Genomic DNA, 24,845 nt, shown 5'->3' with positions numbered 1-24,845 from the left:
CCTTCCTTTGACTGCCCTTTTACTAGTTAAGTGTTTATAAAAGACTTTTGGGTTCCCTTTTATGTTCGCTGCTAATCTGTTCTCAGACTCTCTCTTTGCCCCTCTTATTCCATTGTTTAGATCTCTTTACTTTCTATATTCAGCATGATTCCCCACTGTATTATCAACCTTACATTTGTCATAAACCTCCTCTTTCTCTCTCACTTTAACCTCTATCTTTAGTCATCCAGGGAGCTCCAGCTTTGGATGCCCTTCCTTTCCCCCTCATAGGAATGTGTCTGCTCTGTACCCGAACCAGCTCCTCTTTGAAGGCCTCCCATTGGTCATTTTCTGTTTTGCCTCCCAATTTTTGACTCCAATCCACCTGGGCCAGATCCCTTTTCCTCTCACTGCAGTTAGCCCTCCTCCAGTTAAGTATTTTTACGCTTGATTGTTCTTTGTCCTTTTCTATAACTATTCTAAACCTGATGATATTATGATCACTGTTCCCCTAAATACTCTCCCACTGAAACACGCTCCACTCGCCCCACTTCATTCCCCAGAACTAGATCCAACTCTGCTTCCTTCCTCCTTGGGCTGGAAACGCACTGATCCAGAAAGTTCTCTTGTACACATTTCAGGGATTCCTCCCCAATTTGCCCTTTACACTGTTACTATCTATATTCGCATAATTGAAGTCCCCCATTATCACTACTCTTGAAGACCGATAAATCCCCAGGGCCTGATAATCTACATCCTAGAGTACTTAAGGAAGTGGCCCTAGAAATAGTAGATGTTTTGCTGATCATCTTCCAAAATTCAATGGAATCTGGAACAGTTCCCATGGATTGGAGGGTAGCTAATGCTACCCCACTATTCAAAAAAGGTGGTAGAGAGAAAATGGGGAATTACAGACCGGTAAGCCTGACATCGGTAGTGGGGAAAATGCTAGTGTCCATTATAAAAGATGTAATAGCAGAGCACTTGGAAAACAGTGACAGGATCAGACAAAGTCAACATGGATTTACAAAAGGTAAATTGTGCTTGACTAATCTACTGGAATTTTTTGAGGATGTAACTGGTAAAATAGATTAGGGATTGGTCCTTGGACCCCAGCTATTCACAATATATATTAATGATCCAGACAAGGGAACTAGATGTAATATCTCCAAATTTGCAGACGACACAAAGCTGGGTGGGCGTGTGTGCTGTGAGGAGGATGCTGAGAAACTCCAGTATGATTTGGACAGGTTGGGTGATTGGGCAAAAGCATGGCAGATGCAATATAACGTGGATAAATGCGAGGTTATCCACTTTGGTGGCAAAAACAGGAAGACAGATTATTATCTGAATGGCAATAGATTGGGAGAAGGGGAAGTGCAACGAGACCTGGGTGTACTTGTGCACCAGTCGCTGAAGGTAAGCATGCAGGTGCAGCAGGTGGTTAAGAAGGCAAATGGTATGTTGGCCTTCGTAGCGAGAGGGTTTGAGTACAGGAACAAGGATGTCTTGCTGCAGTTGTACAGGGCCTTGGTGAGACCACATCTTGAGTATTGTGTGCAGTTTTGGTCACCTTATTTGAGAAAGGATGTTCTTGCCGTGGAATGAATTCAGCAAAGATTCACCAGGCTGACACCTGGGATGGCAGGAATGACGTATGAGGAGAGATTGGGACGATTGGGCTTGTACTCGCTGGAGTTTGGAAGAATGAGAGGGGATCTTATTGAAACTTGTAAAATTCTGACAGGACTGGACAGACAAGATGCAGGAAGGATGTTCCCGATGGTCGGGGAGTCCAGAAACAGGGGTCACAGTCTAAGGATAAGGGGTAGGCCTTTTAGGACAGAAATGAGGAGGAATTTCTTCACCCAGAGAGTGGTGAACCTGTGGAATTCTCTACCACAGAAGACAGTGTAGGCCAATTCATTAAATATAGTCAAGAAGGAGTTGGATATATTTCTTAAGGCTAAAGAGATCAAGGGGTATGGGGAGAAAGCAGGGACCGGGTACTGAACTTGGATGATCAGCCATGATCGCATTGAATGGCGGAGCAGGCTCGAGGCGCCAAATGACCTACACCTGCTCCTATCGTCTATGTTTCTATCTCTTATGCGGGACCTTATCGAAAGCCTTTTGAAAGTCCAAATACACCACATCCACTGGTTCTCCCTTATCTATTTTACCAGTTACATCCTCAAAAAATTCCAGTAGATTAGTCAAGCATGATTTACCTTTTGTAAATCCATGTTGACTTTGTCCGATCCGATCACTGTTTTCCAAGTGCTCTGCTATTACGTCTTTTATAATGGCCTCTAGCATTTCCCCACTACCGATGTCAGGCTTACCGGTCTGTAATTCCCCGTTTTCTCTCTACCACCTTTTTTGAACAGTGGGGTAACATTAGCTACCCTCCAATCCATGGGTACTGTTCCAGAGTCTATCGAATTTTGGAAGATGACCAGCAATGCATCTACTATTTCTAGGGCCACTTCCTCGAGTACCCTCGGATGCAGATTATCTTCTATGTTTCTATGTATTCAATCTTTCCTTGTAGCTGAAATTCTCTAGTCCTGGCAACAACCTCGTAAGTCTCCTGTCTCGAGCAGTCACATCTTTCCTGCAATGGGGCGAGCAGAACTGCACGCAGCACTCTAGCCGGTGGCCTAACTGGTGTTTTGTACAGTTCAAGCAGAACCTCCCTGCTCTTACATGATACAGAAAGAAAGAGGCACTGCCCCTTTAAATACCTGGGGGGCACCCACAGAATCACAGAAACTCCACAGTGCAGATAGAGGCCATTTCGGCCCATCGAGCCTGCACCGATACATATCCCACCCGATCCCCGTAACCCCTACACCAACACATATCCCACCCTATCCCTGTAACCCCACGTATTTAATCCCCCTAACACTAAGGCTCAATTTATCATAACCAATCAACCTAACCCGCACATCTTTGGACTGTGGGAGGAAACCGGAGCACCCGGAGAAAACCCACGCAAACACGGGGAGAATGTGCAAACTCCACACAGACAGTCGCCTGAGGCCGGATTCGAACCCGGGTCTCTGGCGCTGTGAGGCAACAGTGCTAACCACTATGCCACCATTCCCCTTTAAATGGCCAAGCAATTGTTTTTGTTGAAAAGGGGCCGCAGTCCCCTTTGACTCACCGCCCCCCTCCTCTCACCCACCACAAATACTCACAAGAGAGAGAGGAGGAAGAATGCTGGTCTTTGTTCCTTTAAAAGTGGCTGCCCACCAAAATGTTCACAGCACCAGGGCTCTTTAGAGTCATAGAGTTTTAGAGTCATAGAGTTTTACAGCACAGAAAGAGGCCCTTCGGCCCATCGTGTCTGCGCCGCCCATCCATCCCTGTCCAGTCTAATCCCATTTTCCAGCATTTGGTCCATAGCCTTGTATGCAATGGCATTTCAAGTGCTCATCCAAATGCTTCTTGAATGTTGTGAGGGTTCCTGCCTCCACCACCCTTTCAGGCATTGAGTTCCACATTCCAACCACCCTCTGGGTGAAAAAGTTCCTCCTCAAATCCCCTCTAAATCTCCTGTCCCTTACCCTGAATCTATGCCCCCTTGTTATTGACCCCCCCACTAAGGGGAAAAGTTCCTCTTTATCTACCCTATCTATGCCCCTCATTATTTTGTACACCTCAATCAGGTCCCCCCTCAGCCTTCTCTGCTCCAAGGAAAACAACTCCAGCCTGTCCAGCCTCTCTTCATAACTGAGGCGCTCCATCCCAGGTAACATCCTGGTGAATCTTCTCTGCACCCTCTCCAAAGCAATCGCATCCTTCCTATAGTGAGGCGACCAGAACTGCACACAGTACTCCAGCTGTGGCCTCACCAGCGTTTTGTACAGCTCCATCATAACCTCCCTGCTCTTATATTCTATGCCTCGGCTAATGAAGGCAAGTATCCCATATGCCTTTTTAACCACCTTATCTACCTGCTCCGCTGCCTTCAGGGATCTATGTACATGTACACCAAGGTCCCTCTGACCCTCTGTACTTCCTAGGGTCCTACCACTCATTGTGTATTCCCTTGCCTTATTTGTCCGTCCAAAATGCATCACCTCGCACTTTTCAGGGTTAAATTCCATTTGCCACTTTTCCGCCCATCTGACCAACCCGTTTATATCGTCCTGTAGCCGGAGGCTTTCCTCCTCGCAATTTACCACCCCACCAATTTTCGTGTCATCTGCGAACTTACTGATCATACCTTTTACATTCTCATCCAAATCATTTATGTAGATCACAAACAATAAGGGACCCAGCACCGATCCCTGAGGTACCCCACTGGACACAGGCTTCCAGTCACAAAAGCAACCTTCGACCATCACCCTCTGCCTCCTGCCACTCAGCCAGTTTAGGATCCAACGCGCCAAGGCACCCTGGATCCCATGGGCTCTTACCTTCTTGACCAGTCTCCTATGCGGGACTTTGTCAAAAGCTTTACTGAAGTCCATGTAAACCACATCCACAGCATTTCCCTCATCCACCCCACTAGTCACCCCCTCGAAAAATTCGATCAGATTTGTTAGACATGATTTACCCTTGACAAAGCCATGCTGACTATCCCCGATTAATCCTTGCCTCTCCAAGTGGAGATTAATTTTGTCCCTCGGAATTTTTTCCAATAATTTCCCCACCACAGATTTTAGACTCACTGGCCTGTAATTCCCTGGTTTATCCCTGCTACCCTTCTTGAATAATGGTACTACGTTAGCTGTTCTCCAGTCCTCTGGTACATCCCCTGTGGCCAGAGAGGTTCTGAAAATTAGTGTCAGAGCCCCTGCAATCTCCTCCCTTGCCTCCCACAGCAGCCTGGGATACATCTCGTCCGGGCCTGGGGATTTATCCACTTTTTGGCCCGCTAAAACCGCTACCACCTCCTCCCTCTCGATGCTAATATGTTCAAGTATGTCACAGTCCCCTTGCCCGATTTCTATGTCTGCATCGTCTTTCTCCATAGTGAACACAGATGCAAAAAATTCATTTAAAACCCCGCCTACATCCTCTGGCTCTACACACAGATTGCCACTTTGGTCCCTAATGGGCCCTACCCTTTCCCTGGTTATCCTCTTGCCCTTAATATACTTATAAAACATCTTAGGATTTTCCTTTATTTTGCTCGCCAGTGTTATTTCATGGCCCCTCCTCGCCCTCCTAATTTCTTTTTTAAGTATGCCCCTGCACTTTTTATACTCCTCTAGGGCTTCTTCTGTCTTTAGTCTTTTGTAACTGCCAAAAGCCCCCCTTTTATTTCTAATGCATTTTTGTATATCCCTTGTCATCCAAGGTTCCCTTTGCTTGCTGGTCCCACCCTTGACCTTTACAGGAACATGTTGGCGTTGTACTCTCTCTATTTCCCTTCTGAAAGTCTCCCACTGTTTTGATGTGGATTTTCCTATAAGCAGCTGCTCCCAGTCCACTTTGGCCAGATCCTGCCTTATCATATTAAAATCGGCCTTCCCCCAATTTAGAACCCTTATTTCCGGGCCGTCTTTGTCTTTTTCCATGACCACCTTAAATCTCACCGAATTATGGTCACTGTCGCCAAAATGCTCTCCTACTGACACTTCCACCACTTGCCCGGCTACATTCCCCAGAATTAGGTCCAGTACCGCCCCCTCTCTTGTAGGACTTTCTACATGTTGGCTCAAAAAGCTCTCCTGGATGCACTTTAAGAATTCTGCACCCTCTAAGCCTTTCACACTCTGACTGTCCCAATTTATATTGGGGAAGTTGAAATCCCCCACTATTATTACCCTATTATTTTCGCACTTCTCTGAGATTTGCCTACATATCTGTTCCTCTATCTCCCCCTGACTGTTTGGGGGCCTATAGTACACTCCCAGCAAAGTGCTTGCCCCCTTTTTGTTTTTAAGTTCTACCCATATGGCCTCATTAGAGGAACCCGCTAATATATCATCCCTCCTTACAGCAGTAATTGACTCCTTAATTAATATTGCAACACCTCTTTGTTCTGGATAAAAGTCAAAGAGAGAAAAGGTTCACTTATTTTTAAATGAATGCAGTTGATGAACAGCCTTGCAATAAATGTAATGCAAAGGAATAAACACTCACAAGCTGGGTTTTTTCCACCCCGTCCTCCCCTTCCCTTTAACAGCTCCTGCAGACAATGAAAGCAGGAAAGCGGCCTGCAGCCCACCGAGGTCCCGCCCCCGCCCCCTCCGCCATTGGTTGGCGGACCGTCAGCCCGCCCGGTCCTCCCAGCGTTTTCCGCGCTCCTGATTGACGCGAGGCGCTCGCCAATCACACAATCACACCCCCTCCGATTACGCGCTGACGCCAGCACGCAACGCCCAGGGGTCGGTTGGATCGGCGCACGCCACCGCAAGGTAAAAAAAAGACACCCCACACAAATGAGGAAAAACAATAATAATAATAATCGCACTTTAGAGGGGAGGAGGTTGGGGAATTAATGAGTGTTTTCAATTTCTTTCGGAAAAAAACATTTTTGAAAAGCTTCTCAACGGTGCGAGGCTGCCAGTGCGCCTGCGCGGGGCCTCCGGGGAGCAGACAGAATCAGCGGCCGGGGTAAAGTCATCTGTTGGGGAATCGATTTAAATCGAGGTGAGGGGGGAGCGGAGAGCGAGATTATAAAGTAAAATACGAGAAAAACCAAACCTGAGAGTCGGGCGGGACCTCCGCGGACGCCGAACGGAGCGGATTGATCCGCGCGGGGTGGCGGAGTGAGCCGGAACAATGTGATTCTGACTGACGGGAGCTCTGACCAATAGGACGAGGGCGGAGGTGGGAGGACTGAACTGGGCGGCCTGGTCCTCCAACCAATGGCAGCGCGGCAAGGGGGCGGGGCCTCCTCTCCAGCTCAGGTGCGCTGGGGCCGATTGTGACGCGCTGTCCCCAGGTGAGAGCAGCTCAGTCAGCACAGAGCTGGGGCTGGAATCTGGGAGAGGGGCCGCAGGCAGCGGGCCTGGCAAAGGGGCACAAGCTTCACAATACAAGCTTCTTTCAAATGCACAATTGTTTCCTACACACAGCCTGGCTCACTCTGCAAAAAAAAACTGTTTAACAATTCATCATAACTCCCCTGCTTTAGGAGAGGCGTAGAGTGCAAAAGCAAGGAAGTTATGATGAAACTGTGTAAAAGACTGGAGTCAGCTGTGGCTCAGTGGATAGCAGAGTCAGAAGGTTGTGGGTTCAAATCCCGCTCCAGGGACTTGAGCATATAAAGCGAGGCTGGCACTCCAGTGCGGTGCTGAGGGAGTGCCGCACTGTCGGAGGGTCAGTACTGAGGGAGCGCCGCACTGTCGGAGGGGCAGTACTGAGGGAGTGCCGCACTGTCGGAGGGGCAGTACTGAGGGAGCGCCGCACTGTCGGAGGGGCAGTACTGAGGGAGCGCCGCACTGTCGGAGGGGCAATGCTGAGGGAGCGCCGCACTGTTGGAGGGGCAGTACTGAGGGAGTGCCGCACTGTCGGAGGGGCAGTACTGCGGGAGAGCCGCATTGTCGGAGGGGCAGTAATGAAGGAGCGCTGCAGTGTCGGAGGTGCCGTCCTATGGATGAGACGTTAAACCGAGGCCCCCGTCTGCCCCCTCAGGTGGATGTAAAAGATCCCGTGGTGCTATTTCGAAGAAGTTATCCCCGGTGTTTTGAGCCCAATATTTATCCCTCAATCAACATGATGAAAAAACATTATCGGGTCATTATCACATTGCTGTTTGTGGGAGCTTGCTGTGCGCAAATTGGCTGCCGCGTTTCCCACATTACAACAGTGAATACATTTCAAAAGTACTTCATTGGCTGTAAAGCGCTTTGGGACGTCCGGTGGTCGTGAAAGGCAGTTAAAAAGGCAAATGGTATGCTGGCCTTCATTACAAGAGGATTTGAGTACAGGAGTAAAGAAGTCTTACTCCAATTATATCTTCTTTCTGCTTAGGCAGTCCCTCGGAACCGAGGGTGACTTGTTTCCACATTAAGAATGAGTTCTCAGGTGTAAGGGTAAACCGGGAGAGCTTCTTCTCCGTGAGACGGTCCCTCTGATATAAAGGGTCTACTGGATCCATGTTTATCTGTAATTTAAACAGAGGTCTGGTCGTCTTCCGAGCTCTTTCCCCTAGAGGAGAGGGTAGAATGGGGGTCTTTAGTGTTAAATGGTTTCACCTGGGTCCAGTGCTTCCATCGCATACCCATCGGTTCCTGTAGACAATCACACGTATCACTTGTCATTAATACAGTACATGGCCCCATCCAACGGGCCCCATTCCCTTTCTTCCGATAACTTGCGTCATTACTTGTTGACCTATTCTGGACAACTCATCTGGTTAAAGTCCAGCATTCTGCCTTTCTAGATCTTTAATCTGTTGTTGGTTCCTTACTACTTTATTTAGCGCTTGTACCTCCTGATTTAGTTGTACTAAGTATCGCCTTAATCTATCTTGCACTGGTCCTGGTCCTAAATACATACTTTAGTTCTGTCTTCACAAAGGAGGACACAAATAACATCCCAGAGATGTCGGGGGAACATAGGGTCTAATGAAAGGGAGGAACTGAATGAAATCAGTATTTGTAGGGAAATGGTGTTAGGGAAATTGATGGGATTGAAGGCCGATAAATCCCCAGGGCCTGATAATCTACATCCTAGGGTACTTAAGGAAGTGGCCCTAGAAATAGTAGATGCATTGCTGGTCATCTTCCAAAATTCGATAGACTCTGGAACAGTACCCGTGGATTGGCGGGTAGCTAATGTTACCCCACTATTCAAAAAGGGTGGTAGAGAGAAAATGGGGAATTATAGACCGGTAAGCCTGGCATCGGTAGTGGGGAAAATGCTAGAGTCCATTTTAAAGGATGTAATTGCAGAGCACTTGGAAAAAAGTGACAGGATCGGACAAAGTCAACATGGAGGGTCCCTAAACTTACATAGAAACATAGAAGATAGGAGCAGGAGTAGGCCATTTGGCCCCTCGAGCCTGCTCCGCCATTCAATGTTCAAGTTTCTGGAGTGGGACTTGAACCCACAACTTTGTGCCTCAGAGGCGAGAGTGCTACCCACTGAGTCACTGGCTCACACTAAAGAACAAGTAGTTCTGACGAAAGGTCATTGACCTGAAACGCTAACTCTGTTGCTCTCTCCGCAGATGCTGCCTGACCTGCTGAGTATTTCCAGCATTTTCTGTTTTTATTAAAGAAACGAGGGAGTGATTGCTGACAGGAGGAATGTTGGGTCGTCCTGCACATGCGCACCTCCTTGGCGGCTGAGGCGAAACACCGACTCGCCCCCACCTGAGCCGCTCACGCGTACCAGATGTTGCGGCTCCGCATGCGCGCCCGATGTTCCAACCGCGGGGTTTTGTGCGCTGAGTGTGATAAAAATAATAACTTCCGGGAAGTTATGTCATCACTTCCTGTGAACTGTGAACTGTGAACTATGAACTATGAACTGTGTACATACCTCACTTCCTGTCATATGTCACTTCCTGTTGGACTGGTATAAATACTGGTCTGTTCAGTATTGTAAGAGGCTTCTACCAGAGGCATGGTAAAGACCTCTCTTGTATATAGTGTGTTTATAAGTTACTTAAAGCTTACTTTAAAGTTACTTGATGGTAAGTCTCCTTTTTCTTACATCACTGAGCATGCGCGTTGTGGACCGTCAGGACGGGCGATTGTGGAGCAGGAGGGAGAGCGTGGGGGCCATGAGCACATGTGCAGGACTAGAGTCAACAGAGCGCTTTCTGGAGCATTGGGGCTTGTGGGTATTGCAGCCGCCATTACTGCTGATCCTTTCAAACAACCTGTGCAGCAGCTGGGGCCTGAAAATCAGCTTCACTGCCCCTAGGGTCAGAAAGGGGAAAATTAAACAACAGTTTGCCTCTGATCCTTTTCTGATCTCAATTTACAGGGTTATAGAAGTGGAGCAGTTACAGGCGGGAAGCTCAGACCAAACATCACGTCAAGATCTGACAGAGTCGCTCGATTCATCAGGACCTGAATATCATCGGCCTTTGCACATGGAAGGAGAAAGCAGCGATCGCAGCGATGACAAACCGCACACGTGTTCGGTGTGTGGACGAGGATTCAGCCGATCGCCTGACCTGGCGAGACACATACACCGTCACACCAGGGAGAAACCGGGTAAAGGTGGGGACGGTGGGAAGGGATTCAGTTCCCCGTCTATGTTGGAAGTTCAATGGTGCAGTCACACCAGGGACAGTCCATTCACCTGCTCCGTGTTTGGAAAGGGATTTGTTTGTTCATCCCACCTGCAAACACACCAGCGAGTTCACACTGATGAGAGACCATTTCAGTGTTCTGACTGTGGGAAGAGCTTTAAAAGCACTGGGGATCTGAAGCGACACCAGCTTGTTCACACTGATGAGAGACCATTTCAATGTTCTGACTGTGGGAAGAGCTTTAAAAGCCCCAGGGAACTGAAGGAACACCAGCTTGTTCACACTGATGAGAGACCATTTCAGTGTTCTGACTGTGGGAAGAGCTTTAAAAGCACTAGGGATCTGAAGCGACACCAGCTTGTTCACACTGATGAGAGACCATTTCAATGCTCTGACTGTGGCAAGAGCTTTAAAAGCGCCAGGGAACTGAAGCAACACCAACTTGTCCACACTGATGAGAGACCATTTCAGTGTCCTAACTGTTGGAAGAGCTTTAAAATCCCCCGGGAGCTCAAGCTACACCAGCTTGTTCACACTGATGAGAGGCCGTTTAAATGTTCTGAATGTGGGAAGAGTTATAAAAGCTCCGGGAGTCTGAAGGGACACCAGCTTGTTCACACTGACGAGAGACCATTCACCTGCTCCGAATGTGGGAAGGGATTCACTCAGTCATTCAACCTCCTGTCACACCAGCGAGTTCACACTGGGGAGTGACCGTTCACCTGCTCCATGTGTGGGAAGGGATTCACTCATTCATCCACCATGCAGAAACACCAGCTTGTTCACACTGACGAGAGACCCTTTAAATGTTCTGACTGTGGGAAGAGTTTTAAAAGCTCCGGGGAGCTCAAGCGACACCGGCTCCTCCACACTGGAGAGAGGCCATTCACCTGCTCCGTGTGTGGGAAGGGATTCACTCTGTCATCCACCCTCCTGTCACACCAGCTTGCTCACACTGACGAGAGACCCTTTAAATGTTCTGACTGTGGGAAGAGCTTTAAATGCTCCCGGGAGCTGAAGGAACACCAGCGTGTTCACACTGACGAGAGACCCTTTAAATGTTCTGACTGTGGGAAGGGCTTTAAAAGCTCCGGGGATCTGAAGGAACACCAGCGAGTTCACACTGACGAGAGACCGTTTCAGTGTTCTGACTGTGGGAAGAGCTTTAAAAGCTCCGGGGATCTGAAGGAACACCAGCGAGTTCACACTGACGAGAGACCCTTTAAATGTTCTGACTGTGGGAAGAGCTTTAAAAGCTCTACGAGCCTTAAGAGACACCAGCGTGTTCACACTGATCATCGAATCTAACAGCACAGAAGGAGGTGATTCGGCCCATCCTGTCTGTGCCGGCTCTTTGAAAGAGCTGTCCAATTTAGTCCCAAACCCCAGCTTTATCCCCAGAACTCTGCAAACTAGTCCTCTTCAAGTACGTGTACAATTACCGTTTGAAAGTTCCTGTGGAACCTGATTCCAGCATCCTTTCAGATGGTGCGTTCCAGATCTTAACAACCCTCTGTGTGAAAACAATTCTCCTCATTCCCCTCTAGTTCTTTTAGCAACTATTTTAAAGCTGTGACCTTTGGTTATCGACCCACTTGCCAGAGTGAACAGTTTCTCCCTACTTGCTCGATCAAAACCCCTCATTATTTTGAACACCTCTATTAGGTCTCCTCTTAACCTTCTCTGCTCTAAGGGGAACAATCCCAGCTTCTCCAATCTCTCCACATAACTGAAGTCCCTCATCCCTGGTACCATCCTGGTCAACCTCCTCTGTACCCTCTCCAAGGCCTTGACATCCTTCCTAAAGTGTGGTGCCCATAACTGTACACAAGACTCCAGCTGAGGCCAAAACCCTGCAGCTGTACAAAACCCTGGTTAGACCACACCTGGAGCACTGTGAGCAGTTCTGGGCATCACAGCCTAGGAAGGATATATTGGCCTTGGAGGGAGTGCAGCGTAGGTTTACCAGAATGATACCCGGACTCCAAGGGTTAAGTTACGAGGAGAGGTTATACAAATTAGAGTTGTAGTCCCTAGAATTTAGAAGGTTAAGTTGTGATCTGATTGAAGTTTTCAGGATATTAAGGGGAACAGATAGGGTAGATAGAGAGAAACTATTTCTGCTGGTTGGGGATTCTCGGACTGGGGGCATAGTCTAAAAATAGAGCCAGACCTTTCAGGAGTGAAATTAGGAAACACTTCTACACACAAAGGGTGGTAGAAGTTTGGAACTCTCTTCCGCAAATGGCAATTGATGTTAGATCAATTGTTAATTTTAAATCTGAGATTGATAGGTTTTTGTTACCCAAAGGTATTAAGGGGTATGGGCCAAAGGCGGGTGTATGGAGTTAGATCGCAGATCAGCCATGATCTCATTGAATGGCGGAACAGGCTCGAGGGGCTGAATGGCCTCCTCCTGTCCTATGTTTCTCACTAGTGATTTGTAAAGGTTTAGTGTAACTTCCTTGTTTTTGTATTCAATGGCCCTATTTACAAAGCCAAGTATCCCACACACTTTCTGAACCACCTCACCAACTTGCCGCGGCACTTTCTAAGATTTGCGAATATGGACCCCCAGGTCCCTCTGCTCTTGCACCCCCTCAAAATAGTCCCATTTAGATTATACGGCCTCTCCCTGTTGTTTCTCCCAAAGTGCATCACTTCACACTTATCCTCATTTAATTTCATCTGCCTTGTGTCTGCTCATTTCACAGTCTGTCTCTGTCCTTCTGAAGTCTGCTACTACTATGCTCACTATTTACTACGTTGCCAAGTTTTGTATCATCTGTAAATTTCAAACTTCTACACCTATACCCAAGTCCAGGTCAGTTATATATAACAAGAAAAGCAATGGTCCTAATCCCGACCCCTGGGGGAACCCACTGCATACTTCCCTCCAGTCAGAAAAACATCCCTCAGCACTGCTCACTGTCTCCTATCCCTCGTCCAATTATATACCCAAATTACCATCAGCCCTTTAATACCACGTGCTTCTATTCTCCATATAAGTCTTTTATGTGGTACTTTATCAAATGTCTTTTGAAAGTCCATATGTATAACATCTACTGCACTACCTTCATCACTTGGTAAAATAATGGGACTCAAGGTGGATAAATCCCCTGGACCCGATGGCTTGCATCCTCGGGTCTTGAGGGAAGTGGCGGTAGGGATTGTGGATGCATTGGTAATAATTTTCCAAAACTCACTGGACTCAGCAAAGGTCCCGGCAGATTGGAAAACTGCTAATGTAACACCCTTATTTAAAAAGGGTAGTAGGCAGTAGGCTGGAAACTATAGACCTGTTAGCCTAACATCTGTGGTTGGTAAAATGTTAGAGTCCATTATTAAAGAGACAGTAATGGGACATTTGGATAAACATAATTTAATAGGACAAACTCAGCATGGTTTCATGAAGGGGAAGTCATGTTTGACAAATTTGCTTGAGTTTTTTGAGGAAGTAACATACAGGGTGGATAAAGGGGAACCAGTGGACGTAGTGTATTTAGACTTCCAAAAGGCATTTGACAAGGTGCCACACAAAAGATTATTGCTCAAGATAAAAAATCACGGGATTGGGGGTAATATTCTGGCGTGGGTGGAGGATTGGCTCTCTAACAGAAAGCAGAGAGTTGGGATAAATGGTTCATTCTCAGATTGGCAACCAGTAACTAGTGGTGTTCTGCAGGGGTCAGTGCTGGGTCCCCAACTCTTTACAATCTATATTAACGATTTGGAGGAGGGGACCGAGTGTAACATATCAAAGTTTGCAGATGATACAAAGATGGGACGGAAAGTAGTGAGTGAGGAGGACATAAAAAACCTGCAAAGGGACATAGACAGGCTAAGTAAGTGGGCAGAGATTTGGCAGATGGAATACAATACTGGAAAGTGTGAGGTTATGCACTTTGGCAGGAAAAATCATAGAGCAAGTTATTATCTTAATGGCAAGAAACTGGAAAGTACTGTAGTACAAAGGGATCTGGGGGTCCTGGTGCACGAAACTCAAAAAGTTAGTATGCAGGTGCAGCAAGTGATCAAGAAGGCCAATGGAATGTTGGCTTTTATTGCTAGGGGGATGGAATATAAAAACAAGCAGGTATTGCTGCAGTTGTACAAGGTATTGGTGAGACCGCACCTGGAATACTGCATACAGTTTTGGTGTCCATACTTAAGAAAAGACATACTTGCTCTCGAGTCAGTACAAAGAAGGTTCACTCGGTTAATCCCGGGGATGAGGGGATGGTCATATGAGGAGAGGTTGAGTAGATTGGGACTCTACTCATTGGAGTTCAGAAGAATGAGAGGCGATCTTATTGAAACATATAAGATTGTGAAGGGGCTTGATCGGGTGGTTGCTGTGAGGATGTTCCCAATGAAGGGTGAAACTAGAACTAGGGGGCATAATCTTAAAATAAGGGGCTATTCTTTCAAAACTGAGATGAGGAGAGACTTCTTCACTCAGAGGGTGGTAGGTTTGTGGAATTTTCTGCCCCAGAAACCTGTGGAAGCTACATCATTAAATAAATTTAAAACAGAAATAGTTAGTTTCCTAGAAGTAAAGGGAATTAAGGGTTACGGGGAGCGGGCAGGAAATTGGACATGAGTCTAGGTTCAGAATGGTCATGGTCCTGTGGGTAGTGGAGTGGGCCCAGGGGCCGTGTAGCCTGGTTCTGCTCCTACTGTGTTCTAATTCTGTGTTAGATTTCAGGAGATGGTTTTATTCCTGTTCCTGGCTGGGGTGGAGATCGCCTTTACAGAAGGTAAGTGCTGTAGAAAATATAGGGACAGAGTGATCTCCTGGAAGAATTTCGATCGCCTAGATGGGTTGGAGAGGAATTTCCCAGATTTTTTTCTCCCAAATTGGCCATTGGGTCTTTATCTGGTTTTTCGCCTCTCCCGGGAGATCACATGGGTTCGGGTGGATGCAGAGTGATAGAAGATTTGAGGTTAGGATCAGATCAGCCGTGATCTTATTGAATGGTGGAGCAGGCTCGAGGGGCCGATTGGCCTACTCCTGCTCCTATTTCTTATGTTCTTATGTAACCCTCTGTTACTTCATCAAAGAACTCAAACAGTTTAGTCAGACATGATTTACCTTTAGCAAATCCACTGGCTGCCCCTTATTAACCCATGCTTCTCCAAGTGAGAATTAATTTTGTCCTTGACAATGGTCTCTAGTCGTTCACCCACCACTGACATTAGACTGATCGGCCTGTAGTTACCAGGTTTATCCCCCTCCCCTTTTTTAAACAAGGGTGTAACATTTGCAATCCTCCAGTCTTCTGGCACCACTCCCATATATCTGAGGGAGATTGAAAGATTGTGGTCGGAGCTTCTGCTATCTCCACCCTAGCTTCCCTCAGCAATCTAGGATGCATCGCATCTGGACCGGGTGACGTGTTAACTTTGAGTGATGACAACCTATTTAGCACCTCCTTTCTATCCATTTTTATCCAATTTCTCTACTCCCCCCTCCTCTACTGCGACATTAACTTCATCCTCTTCTTTTGTGAAGACAGATGCAAAGTACTCATTCAGTACCTCAGCCACACCCTCTGCCTCCGTATGATCATAATACAGTCAAGCAGAGTCAGCATGGTTTTATGAAACGGAAATCATGTTGACAAATTTGCTGGAGTTCTTTGAGGATGTAACGAGCAGGCTGGATAAAGGGGAACCAGCGGATGTGCATTTGGATTTCCAGAGGGCATTCGATAAGGTGCCACATAAAAGGTTACTGCACACGATAAGAGCTCACGGGGTTGAGGGTAATATATTAGCATGGATAGAGGATTGGCTAACTAACAGAAAACAGAGAGTCAGGATAAATGGGTCAAATGCAGGAAGGATGTTCCCGATGGCCGGGGAGTCCAGAACCAGGGGTCACAGCCTAAGGATAAGGGGTAAGCCATTTAGGACTGAAATGAGGAGGAATTTCTTCACCCAGAGAGTGGTGAACCTGTGGAATTCTCTACCACACAAGGCAGTGGAGGCCAATTCATTAAATATATTCAAGAAGGAGTTGGATATATTTCTTAAGGCTAAAGGGATCAAGGGATATGGGGAGAAGGCAGGGACCGGGTACTGAATTTGGATGATCAGCCATGATCTCATTAAATGGCGGAGCAGGCTCGAGGGGCCAAATGGCCGACTCCTGCTCCTATCTTCTATGTTTCTATGTATTTTCTGGTTGGCAAACTGTAAGAAAAGTAAAAAAGCAAATGATTATTTAAATGGAGAGAGATTACAAAATGCTGCAGTACAGAGTGACCTGGGGGTCCTTGTTCATGAAACACAAAACGTTAGCATGCAGGTATTTCAATTTCAATTTCAATTTTATTTGTCACATAACCAAATACAAGTGAAATCCAGTCAGTGAAATGCTTTTTTCTTAACGAGCCGAGCGCACCAATCAGCAAAGGACACTTAGCTCCTGGTACGCACGGAGCCCGCAAGGACGGCAGCCATCTTCATCGGCGCCATCACAATAGGGCCCGCTCTCGCCTCGCTCCACCTTTCCCGCACTCCTGCCCGACAATCTTCAGCCGCCATGGTACCGACGTCCCGGGGCCTGCTTCTCCCTGGCTCTCCTTCCACCCGGTCTGACCTCCGAGCCTCCCGCGGTGTCCGACCTTCCAGGGCCTGCTTTTCCCGCCCTCGGTCCGCTGGCCGCCTCCCCTCCTACCGGTTCGACCTCCGAGCCTCCCGCCGAGGAGCTGCCGGCCGCCATGCTACAGCGGGTCATCGTGGCCTCTATCACTGCTTCTGCTGCCTCCCCGCCGACTCGCCGAACTCATCAGCGCCGATGCACAGCATCTGTAGCGGGAGAGGGCCGACCGACTCAGGGAGAGCGCTTACCCTGCGACCGCCATGGACGCCATCCCATTGGACTCGCACGACACGTTTTGAACAGACAATAAAAGGCAGTTTTGGGCCTGTTGAAAATCTTGAGAAAGTAATCAGGAAGGCAAATGAAATGTTGGCCTTTATTGCAAGGGGACTGGAGTATAAAAGCAGGGAAATCCTTCTACATCTGTACAGGGTGTTGGTGAGACCACACCTGGAGTACTGCGTACAGTTTTGTTCTCGTTATTTATGGAGGGATATACTTGCATTGGAGGCAGTTCAGAGAAGGTTCACGAGGTTGATTCCTGGGATGAGGGGGTTGTCCTATGAAGAAAGGTTGAGCAGGTTGGGCCGATACTCATTGGAGTTTAGAAGAATGAGAGGTGATTTTATTGAAACATATACGATACTGAGGGGGCTCGACAAGGTAGATGCAGAGAGGATGTTTCCTCTCGTGGGGAAATCTAGAACTCGGGGGCACAGTTTCAGAATAAAGGGTCGCCCTTTTAGAACTGAGATGAGGAGGAATTTCTTCTCTCCGAGGGTCGTAAATCTGTGGGATTCTCTGCCCCAGAGAGCTGTGGAGGCTGGGTCATTAAATACATTTAAGGTGGAGATCGACAGATTTTTGAACGATAAGGGAGTGATGTGTTATGGGGAGCAGGCAGGGAAATGGAGCTGAGCCCAAGATCAGATCAACCATGATCTCATTAAATGGCGGAGCAGGCTCGAGGGGCCAAATGGCCGACTCCTGCTCCTATCTTCTATGTTTCTATATTTCTGTTACTCTCACTATTACCTCAATGCTAATGAATCGGGGGGGAAACTCTCCACTGGCTGGAGTCAGACCGAGCACAAAGGAAGATGGTTGTGGTGGTTGAAGGTCAATCATCACAGCCCCAGGACATCGCTGCAGGAGTTCCTCAGGGCAGTGTCCTCGGCCCAACCCTCTTCAACTGCTTCATCAATGACCTTCCCTCCAACATAAGGTCAGAAGTAGGAATGTTTGCTGGTGACTGCACAGTATTCAGTTCCATTTGCAACTCCTCAGATAATGAAACCGTCCATGCCCGCATGTAACAAGACCTGGACAACATTCAGGCTTGGGCTGATAAGTGGCAGGTAACATTCGCACTACACAAGTGCCAGGCAATGACTATCTCCGACAAGCGAGCGTCTAATCACCGCCCCTTGACATTCAACGGCATTCCCATCACCGAATCCCCCACCATCAACATCCTGGGGTCACCATTGACCAGAAACTTAACTGGACCAGCCACATAAATACTGTGGTTACAAGAGCAGGTCACAGGCTAGGTATTCTGTGGCGAGTGTCTCACCTCCTGACTCCCCAAAGCCTTTCCACCCTCTGCAAGGCACAAGTCAGGAGTGTGATGGAATACTCTCCACTTGTCTGGATGAGTGCAGCTCCAACAACACTCAAGAAGCTCAACACCACCCAAGACAAAGCAGCCCGCTTGATTGGCATCCCATCCACCACCTTAAACATTCACTCCCTCCACCACCGGCGTACCGTGGCTGCAGTGTGTACCATCTACAAGATGTACAGCAGCAACTCGCCAAGGCTTCTTCGGCAGCACCTCCCAAACCGACAACCTCTTCTACCTGGAAGAACAAGGACAGCAAGCGCATGGGAACACCTGATAGAATACATATATCCCTGAAGGCAGCAGGACAGGCAGAAAAGGTGGTTAAAAAGGCTGATGGGATACTTGCCTTCATTAGCCGAGGCATAGAATATAAGAGCAGGGAGGTAATGATGGAGGTGTACAAAACGCTAGTTAGGCCACAGCTGGAATACTGTGCAGTTCTGCTCACCACACTATAGGAAGTATGTGATTGCATTGGAGAGGGTGCAGAGGAGATTCACCAGGATGTTACCTGGGCTGGAGCGCTTCAGCTATGAAGAGAGATTGGACAGGCTGGGGTTGTTTTACTTAGAGCAGAGAAGGCTGAGGGGGGACCTGATTGAGGTGTACAAAATTTTGAGGGGCATAGATAGGGTAGATAGAAAGGAACTTTCCCCTTAGTAGAGGGGTCAATAACCATTCGTTTCAAGGTAAGGGGCAGGAGGTTTAGAGGGGATTTGAGGAAAAACTTTTTTCCCCCCAGAGGGTGGTTGGAAACTGGAACTCACTGCCTGAAAGGGTGGTAGAGGCAGGAACCGTCACAACATTCAAGAAGCATTTAGATGAGCACTTGAACCGCCATAGCATACAAGGCTACGGACAAAGTGCTGGAAAATGGGATTAGAATAGACAGGGCTTGATGGCCGGTGTAGACACGATGGGCCGAAGGGCCTCTTTCTGTGCTGTATAACTCTTTGACTCTATGACCACCAACTCCAAGTCAAACACCATTCTAACTTGGAAGTATATTGCCATTCCTTCATCGTCGCTGGTCAAAGTCCTGCAACTCCCTCCCTGACAGCACTGTGGGAGTACCTTCACCACACGGACTGCAGCGGTTCAAGAAGGTGGCTCACCACCACCTTCTAAAGGGCAATTAGGCATGGGCAATAAATGCTGGCCTTCCCAGCGACGCCCACATCCCATGAACGAATTTAAAAAAAACTTCATCCCATAACACGCGTACAAGGGCTCAGTAATGTTTAATTCATCAGAAAAAGACAAAGTACAACAACATACTGGTCAGCTTAACAGAGTCTCATCATATTTATGAGGCCACAAACTTAAAATAGTCACTAATAAATCCAGTAATGAATTCAGGAGAAGTGTCTTTACCCAGATAATGGTGAGAATGGGGAACTCGCTACCACAGGGAGTAGTTGAGGTGAACAGCACAGATGGATTTATGGGGAAGCCACACAAGGGAGAAAGGAATGGGAGGAGATGTTGATCGGGTTAATTGAAGTAGAGTGGGTGTGGGGCATAAACACCGGCATGGACCAGTTGGGTCGAATGGCCTGTTTCTGTGCTGTGCATTCTATGTAACACCATCAACAATCAATCGAAGGGAATCATCAGCACAACAGATTGAAACATTAAACAGCAGTCCAAGAATTTATAAAACATTCATCCATTCCATGTTCATGTCACCCCAGCTGTCTTCAGGGCCCTGTGCTACAGAACAGTGTGAACTCGCTGGTGTCTCTTCAGCTCCCCGGAGCTTTTAAAGCTCTTAGCACAGTCAGGACATTTAAATGGTCTCTCATCAGTGTGAACAAGCTGGTGTGTCAGCAGGTGGGATGACCGAGTGAATCCCTTCCCACACACGGAGCAGGTGAACGGCCTCTCCCCGGTGTGAACTCGCTGATGTTGCTTCAGATCCCCAGAGGTTTTAAAGCTCTTCCCACAGTCAGAACATCTAAATGGTCTCTCATCAGTGTGATATTGCTGGTGTGTCAGCAGGTTGGATGACTGAGTGAATCTCTTCCCACACACGGAGCAGGTGAACGCCCGCTCACCAGTGTGAACTCGCTGGTGTTCCTTCAGATTCCCAGAGGTTTTAAAGCTCTTCCCACAGTCAGAACATCGAAATGGTCTCTCATCAGTGTGAACTCGTTGGTGTGTCAGCAGGTTGGATGACCGAGTGAATCCCTTCCCACACACGGAGCAGGTGAATGGCCTCTTCCCAGTGTGAACTGGCTGGTGTCTGTTCAGATTCCCGGAGCTTTTAAAGCTCTTCCCACAGACAGAACATGTAAATGGTCTCTGATCGGAGTGAACTCGCTGATGTTGCTTCAGATCCCCAGAGGTTTTAAAGCTCTTCCCACAGGCAGAACATTTAAATAGTCTCTCATCAGTGTGAACTCGCTGGTGTGTCAGGAGGTGGGATGACCGAGTGAATCTCTTCCCACACACGGAGCAGGTGAACAGAATCTCTCCTGCTCTCTCCAGCTGGTGTCTCTTCAGATCCTGGGACGTTTTAAATCTCTTCCCACAGTCAGAACATTTAATGTGAACAAGCTGGTGACTCAGGAGGGTGGCAGAATGAGAGAATCGCTTCAAAAACACAGAGCAGGTCAACGGTCTCTCATTGGTGTGGACAAGCTGGTGTCTCAGCAGCACGGAGGGTGCAATTAATCCCTTCCCACACACGGAGCGGGTTAAAGGTCTCTCCCTAGTGTGATCCTGCTGGTGTATCATCGGAGCGGATGACTGAGTGAATCTCTTCTGGAACACGGGGCCGGTGAACGGGCTCTCCCCAGTGTGTAGCCACTGCTGTTGCTTCAGGTACTTGTATATTTTGAAGCTCTTCCCACACTCAGAACATTTAAAAGGTCTCTCATCAGTGTGAACTCGCTGGTGTGCCAGCAGATTGGAGGAGCGACTGAATCAGGTCCTGATGAATCGAGCGACTCTGTCTGTTCTTGACGTGATGTTCGGTCTGAGCTTCCTGTCTGTAAATGCTCCACTTCTAAAACCCTGTAAAAGGAGTGTAGAAAGGGGTAAGAGGGAGAATGTTGCCTCATGCCCCCCTTTCCCAGCCCAGGGGCAGTGAAGCTGATTTTCAGGCCCCAGCTGCTGCACAGGTTACATACGAACATACGAATTAGGAGCAGGAGTCGGCCACTCGGCCCCTCGAGCCTGCTCCGCCATTCAATAAGATCATGGCTGATCTGATTACTCCACATTCCCACCTACCCCCGATAACCTTTCACCCCCTTGCTTATCAAGAATCTATCTACCTCTGCCTTAAAAATATTCAAAGACTCTGCTTCCACCGCCCTCTGAGGAAGAGAGTTCGAAATACTCACGACCGTCTGTAAGAAAAAATTTCTCCTCATCTCTGTCTTAAATGGGCGACCCCTTATTTTTAAACCGTGACCCCTAGTTCTAGATTCTCCCACAAGAGGAAACATCCTCTCCACATCCACCCTGTCCAGACCCCTCAGGATCTTATATGTTTCAATCAAGTCACCTCTTACTCTTCTAAACTCCAGCGGATACAAGCCTAGCCTGTCCAACCTTTCCTCATAAGACAACCCGCCCATTCCAGGTATTAGTCTAGTAAACCTTCTCTGAACTGCTTCCAATGCATTTACATCCTTCCTTAAATGAGACCAATACTGTACACAGTGCTCCAGATGTGGTCTCACCAATGCCCTGTATAACTGAAGCATAACCTCCCTACCTTTGTATTCAGTTTCCCTCGCAATAAACAATAACATTCTATTAGCTTTCCTGACTACTTGTTGTACCTGAATACTAACCTTTTGCGATTCATGCATTAGGACACCCAGATCCCTCTGCATCTCAGAGCTCTGCAATCTCTCACCATTTAGATAATATGCTTCTTTTTTATCCTTCCTGCCAAAATGGACAACTTCACATTTTCCCACATTATGCTCCATTTGCCAGATCTTTGCCCACTCACTTAACTTATCTATATCCCTTTGTAGCCTCATTATGTCCTCTTCACAATTTACTTTCCTACCTATCTTTGTGTCATCAGCAAATTTAGCAACCATGCCTTCGGTCCCTTCATCCAAGTCATTTATATAAATTGTAAAAAGTTAAGGTCCCAGCACTGATCCCTGTGGCACACCACTCGTTACATCTTGCCAACCAGAAAATGACCCATTTATGCCTACTCTCTGTTTCCTATTAGCTAGCCAATCTTCTAGCCATGCCAACATGTTACTCCCTACACCATGAGCTTTTATTTTCCGCAATAACCTTTGATGTGGCACCTTATCAAATGCCTTCTGGAAATCTAAGTACAGTACATCCACCAGTTCCCCTTTATCCACAGCACATGTTACTTCCTCAAAGAACTCCAATAAATTGGTTGAACATGATTTCCCTTTCACAAAACCATGTTGACTCTGCCTGATTACCTTGAACTTTTCCAAGTGCCCTGCTATAACGTTTTTAATAATAGCTTCTAACATCTTCCCTCTGACAGATGTTAAGCTAACTGGCCTGTACTTTCCTGCTTTCTGTCTCCCTCCCTTTTTGAATAAAGGAGTTACATTCACTATTTTCCAATCTAATGGAACCTTCCCCGAATCTAGGGAATTTTGGAAAATTAAAACCAACGCATCAACTATCTCACTAGCCACTTCTTTTAAGACCCTAGGATGAAGTCCATCAGGACCCGGGGACTTGTCAGCCCACAGCTCCAACAATTTGCTCAGTACCACTTCCCTGGTGATTGTAATTTTCTTGAGTTCCTCCCTCCCTTCCATTTCCTGATTTACAGCTATTTCTGGGATGTTACTTGAATCCTCTATAGTGAAGACCGATGCAAAATACCTGTTCAATTCAACTGCCATCTCCTTATTTTCCATTATTAATTCCCCAGACTCACTTTCTATAGGACCAATGCTCACTTTGTTAACTCTTTTCTTTTTTAAATATCTATAGAAACTCTTATTAACTGTGTTTATATTTCTAGCTAGCTTTCTCTGGTACTCTCATTTTTCTCTCCTTATTAATCTTTTAGTCATTCTTTGCTGTTTTTTATATTCTGTCCAATCTTCTGACCTGCCAGCCATCTTTGCACAATTATATGCTTTTTCTTTAAGTCTGATACTATCTTTAACTTTTTTAGTTAACCACGGATGGTGGGTCCTCCCCTTGGAATTTTTCTTTCTCGTTGGAATGTATCTATTCTGTGTATTCTGAAATATCCCCTTAAATGTCTGCCACTGCAACTCTATTGACCTATCCTTAACCTAATTTGCCTGTTCACTTTAGCTAGCTCTGCTTTCATGCCCTCATAATTGCCCTTATTTAAGTTTAAAATACTAGTCTTGGACCCACTCGTCTCTCCCTCAAACTGAATGTAAAATTCAATCATATTATGATCACTGCTACCTAGGAGCGCCTTCACTATGAGGTCATTAATTAATCCTATCTCATTGCACAATACCAGGTCTAGTATAGCCTGCTCTCTGGTTGGCTCCAGAACGTGCTGTTCTAAGAAACTATCCCGAAAACATTCTATGAACTCCTCATCTAGGTTACCTTTGCCCATCTGATTTTTCCAGTCTATATGTAGATTAAAATCCCCCATGATTATTGCCATACCTTTCGGACAAGCTCTCGTTATTTCTTCCTTTATACTCCATCCTACCGTGTGGTTACTGTCAGGGGGCCTGTACACCACTCCCACAAGTGACTTCTTGCCTTTATCATTTCTCATCTTAACACGCAGGTGCAGCAAGCAATTAGGAAAGCAAATGGTATGTTAGTCTTTATTACAAAAGGATTGGAGTATAAGAGTAAAGTCTTACCGCAATTATATAGGGCCTTGGTTGTGGTGTATGTGCCTTTAAGAACAATTATGGTGTATGTGCCTTTAAGAGCCCCAGGTGTGCGTAATGCCGGTAATTGCCACTTGGGCTATATTAGCCTGTGTATTGTGTATATCCTTTAGAAACCCCCCCCAGACTTGCTTAGTAAATACCTATGAACCAACTCCTGTCTTCAGTGTCTTTATCTACACACGGACACTACAGTGGTGACGAAGTGGAAACGGACTTACCTGCAATTCGGCAGCACCTCAAGGACATCGATTCCTCCAGCGTCCAGAAGACTCAAGGAAGTAAGAGAAACTGTGGTTTCACCAGCTGGCCAAGCTGGTGACAGGTACTGCGCTAATCCTTCCTGGGCGTCAGGCTGGAGCTCCAGCGGCGGGCTCTACAGCTGAGACAGGCAGCGAAATCGGAGGCAAGCAATAACGGACTGGGAGGGTGCACTCGAGAGACGGCCGGCGCGGCAAGCAGGTCAGCGTTTAGACCTCCGTCGGGAACGAGTCTCCAACAGTGAATAAACGGAAACCAGTTATCGGTAGCAGCGGTGGGAAAGCGCGGGAAGCGCCATATCGTTGCTACAGAGAGAAAAAAAAAGCGCGG

The 24,845-nt window shown here is 47.2% G+C and overlaps 1 protein-coding gene across 1 annotated transcript in view; it reads right to left on the bottom strand.

Moving 5' to 3' along the window:
* The window catches only part of LOC147083062 (uncharacterized), a 91,284-nt gene extending 67,225 nt beyond the window's left edge, over window positions 1-24,059 (bottom strand). Inside the window, exon 1 of the mRNA XM_085980307.1 lies at window positions 24,019-24,059. Coding sequence (XP_085836433.1) covers window positions 24,019-24,059 — 41 coding nt within the window. The remainder of the gene's footprint in view (window positions 1-24,018) is intronic.
* Window positions 24,060-24,845: the final 786 nt, after the last annotated feature.

Source organism: Somniosus microcephalus, unplaced genomic scaffold (genome assembly GCF_052327205.1).
Source record: "Somniosus microcephalus isolate GS21.2 unplaced genomic scaffold, FLI_Smic_1.0 scaffold108, whole genome shotgun sequence".
Classification (NCBI taxonomy): Eukaryota; Metazoa; Chordata; class Chondrichthyes; order Squaliformes; family Somniosidae; genus Somniosus; species Somniosus microcephalus.
Note: the sequence above shows the minus strand (reverse complement) of the source record. Positions and strands in the feature narration are given on the sequence as shown.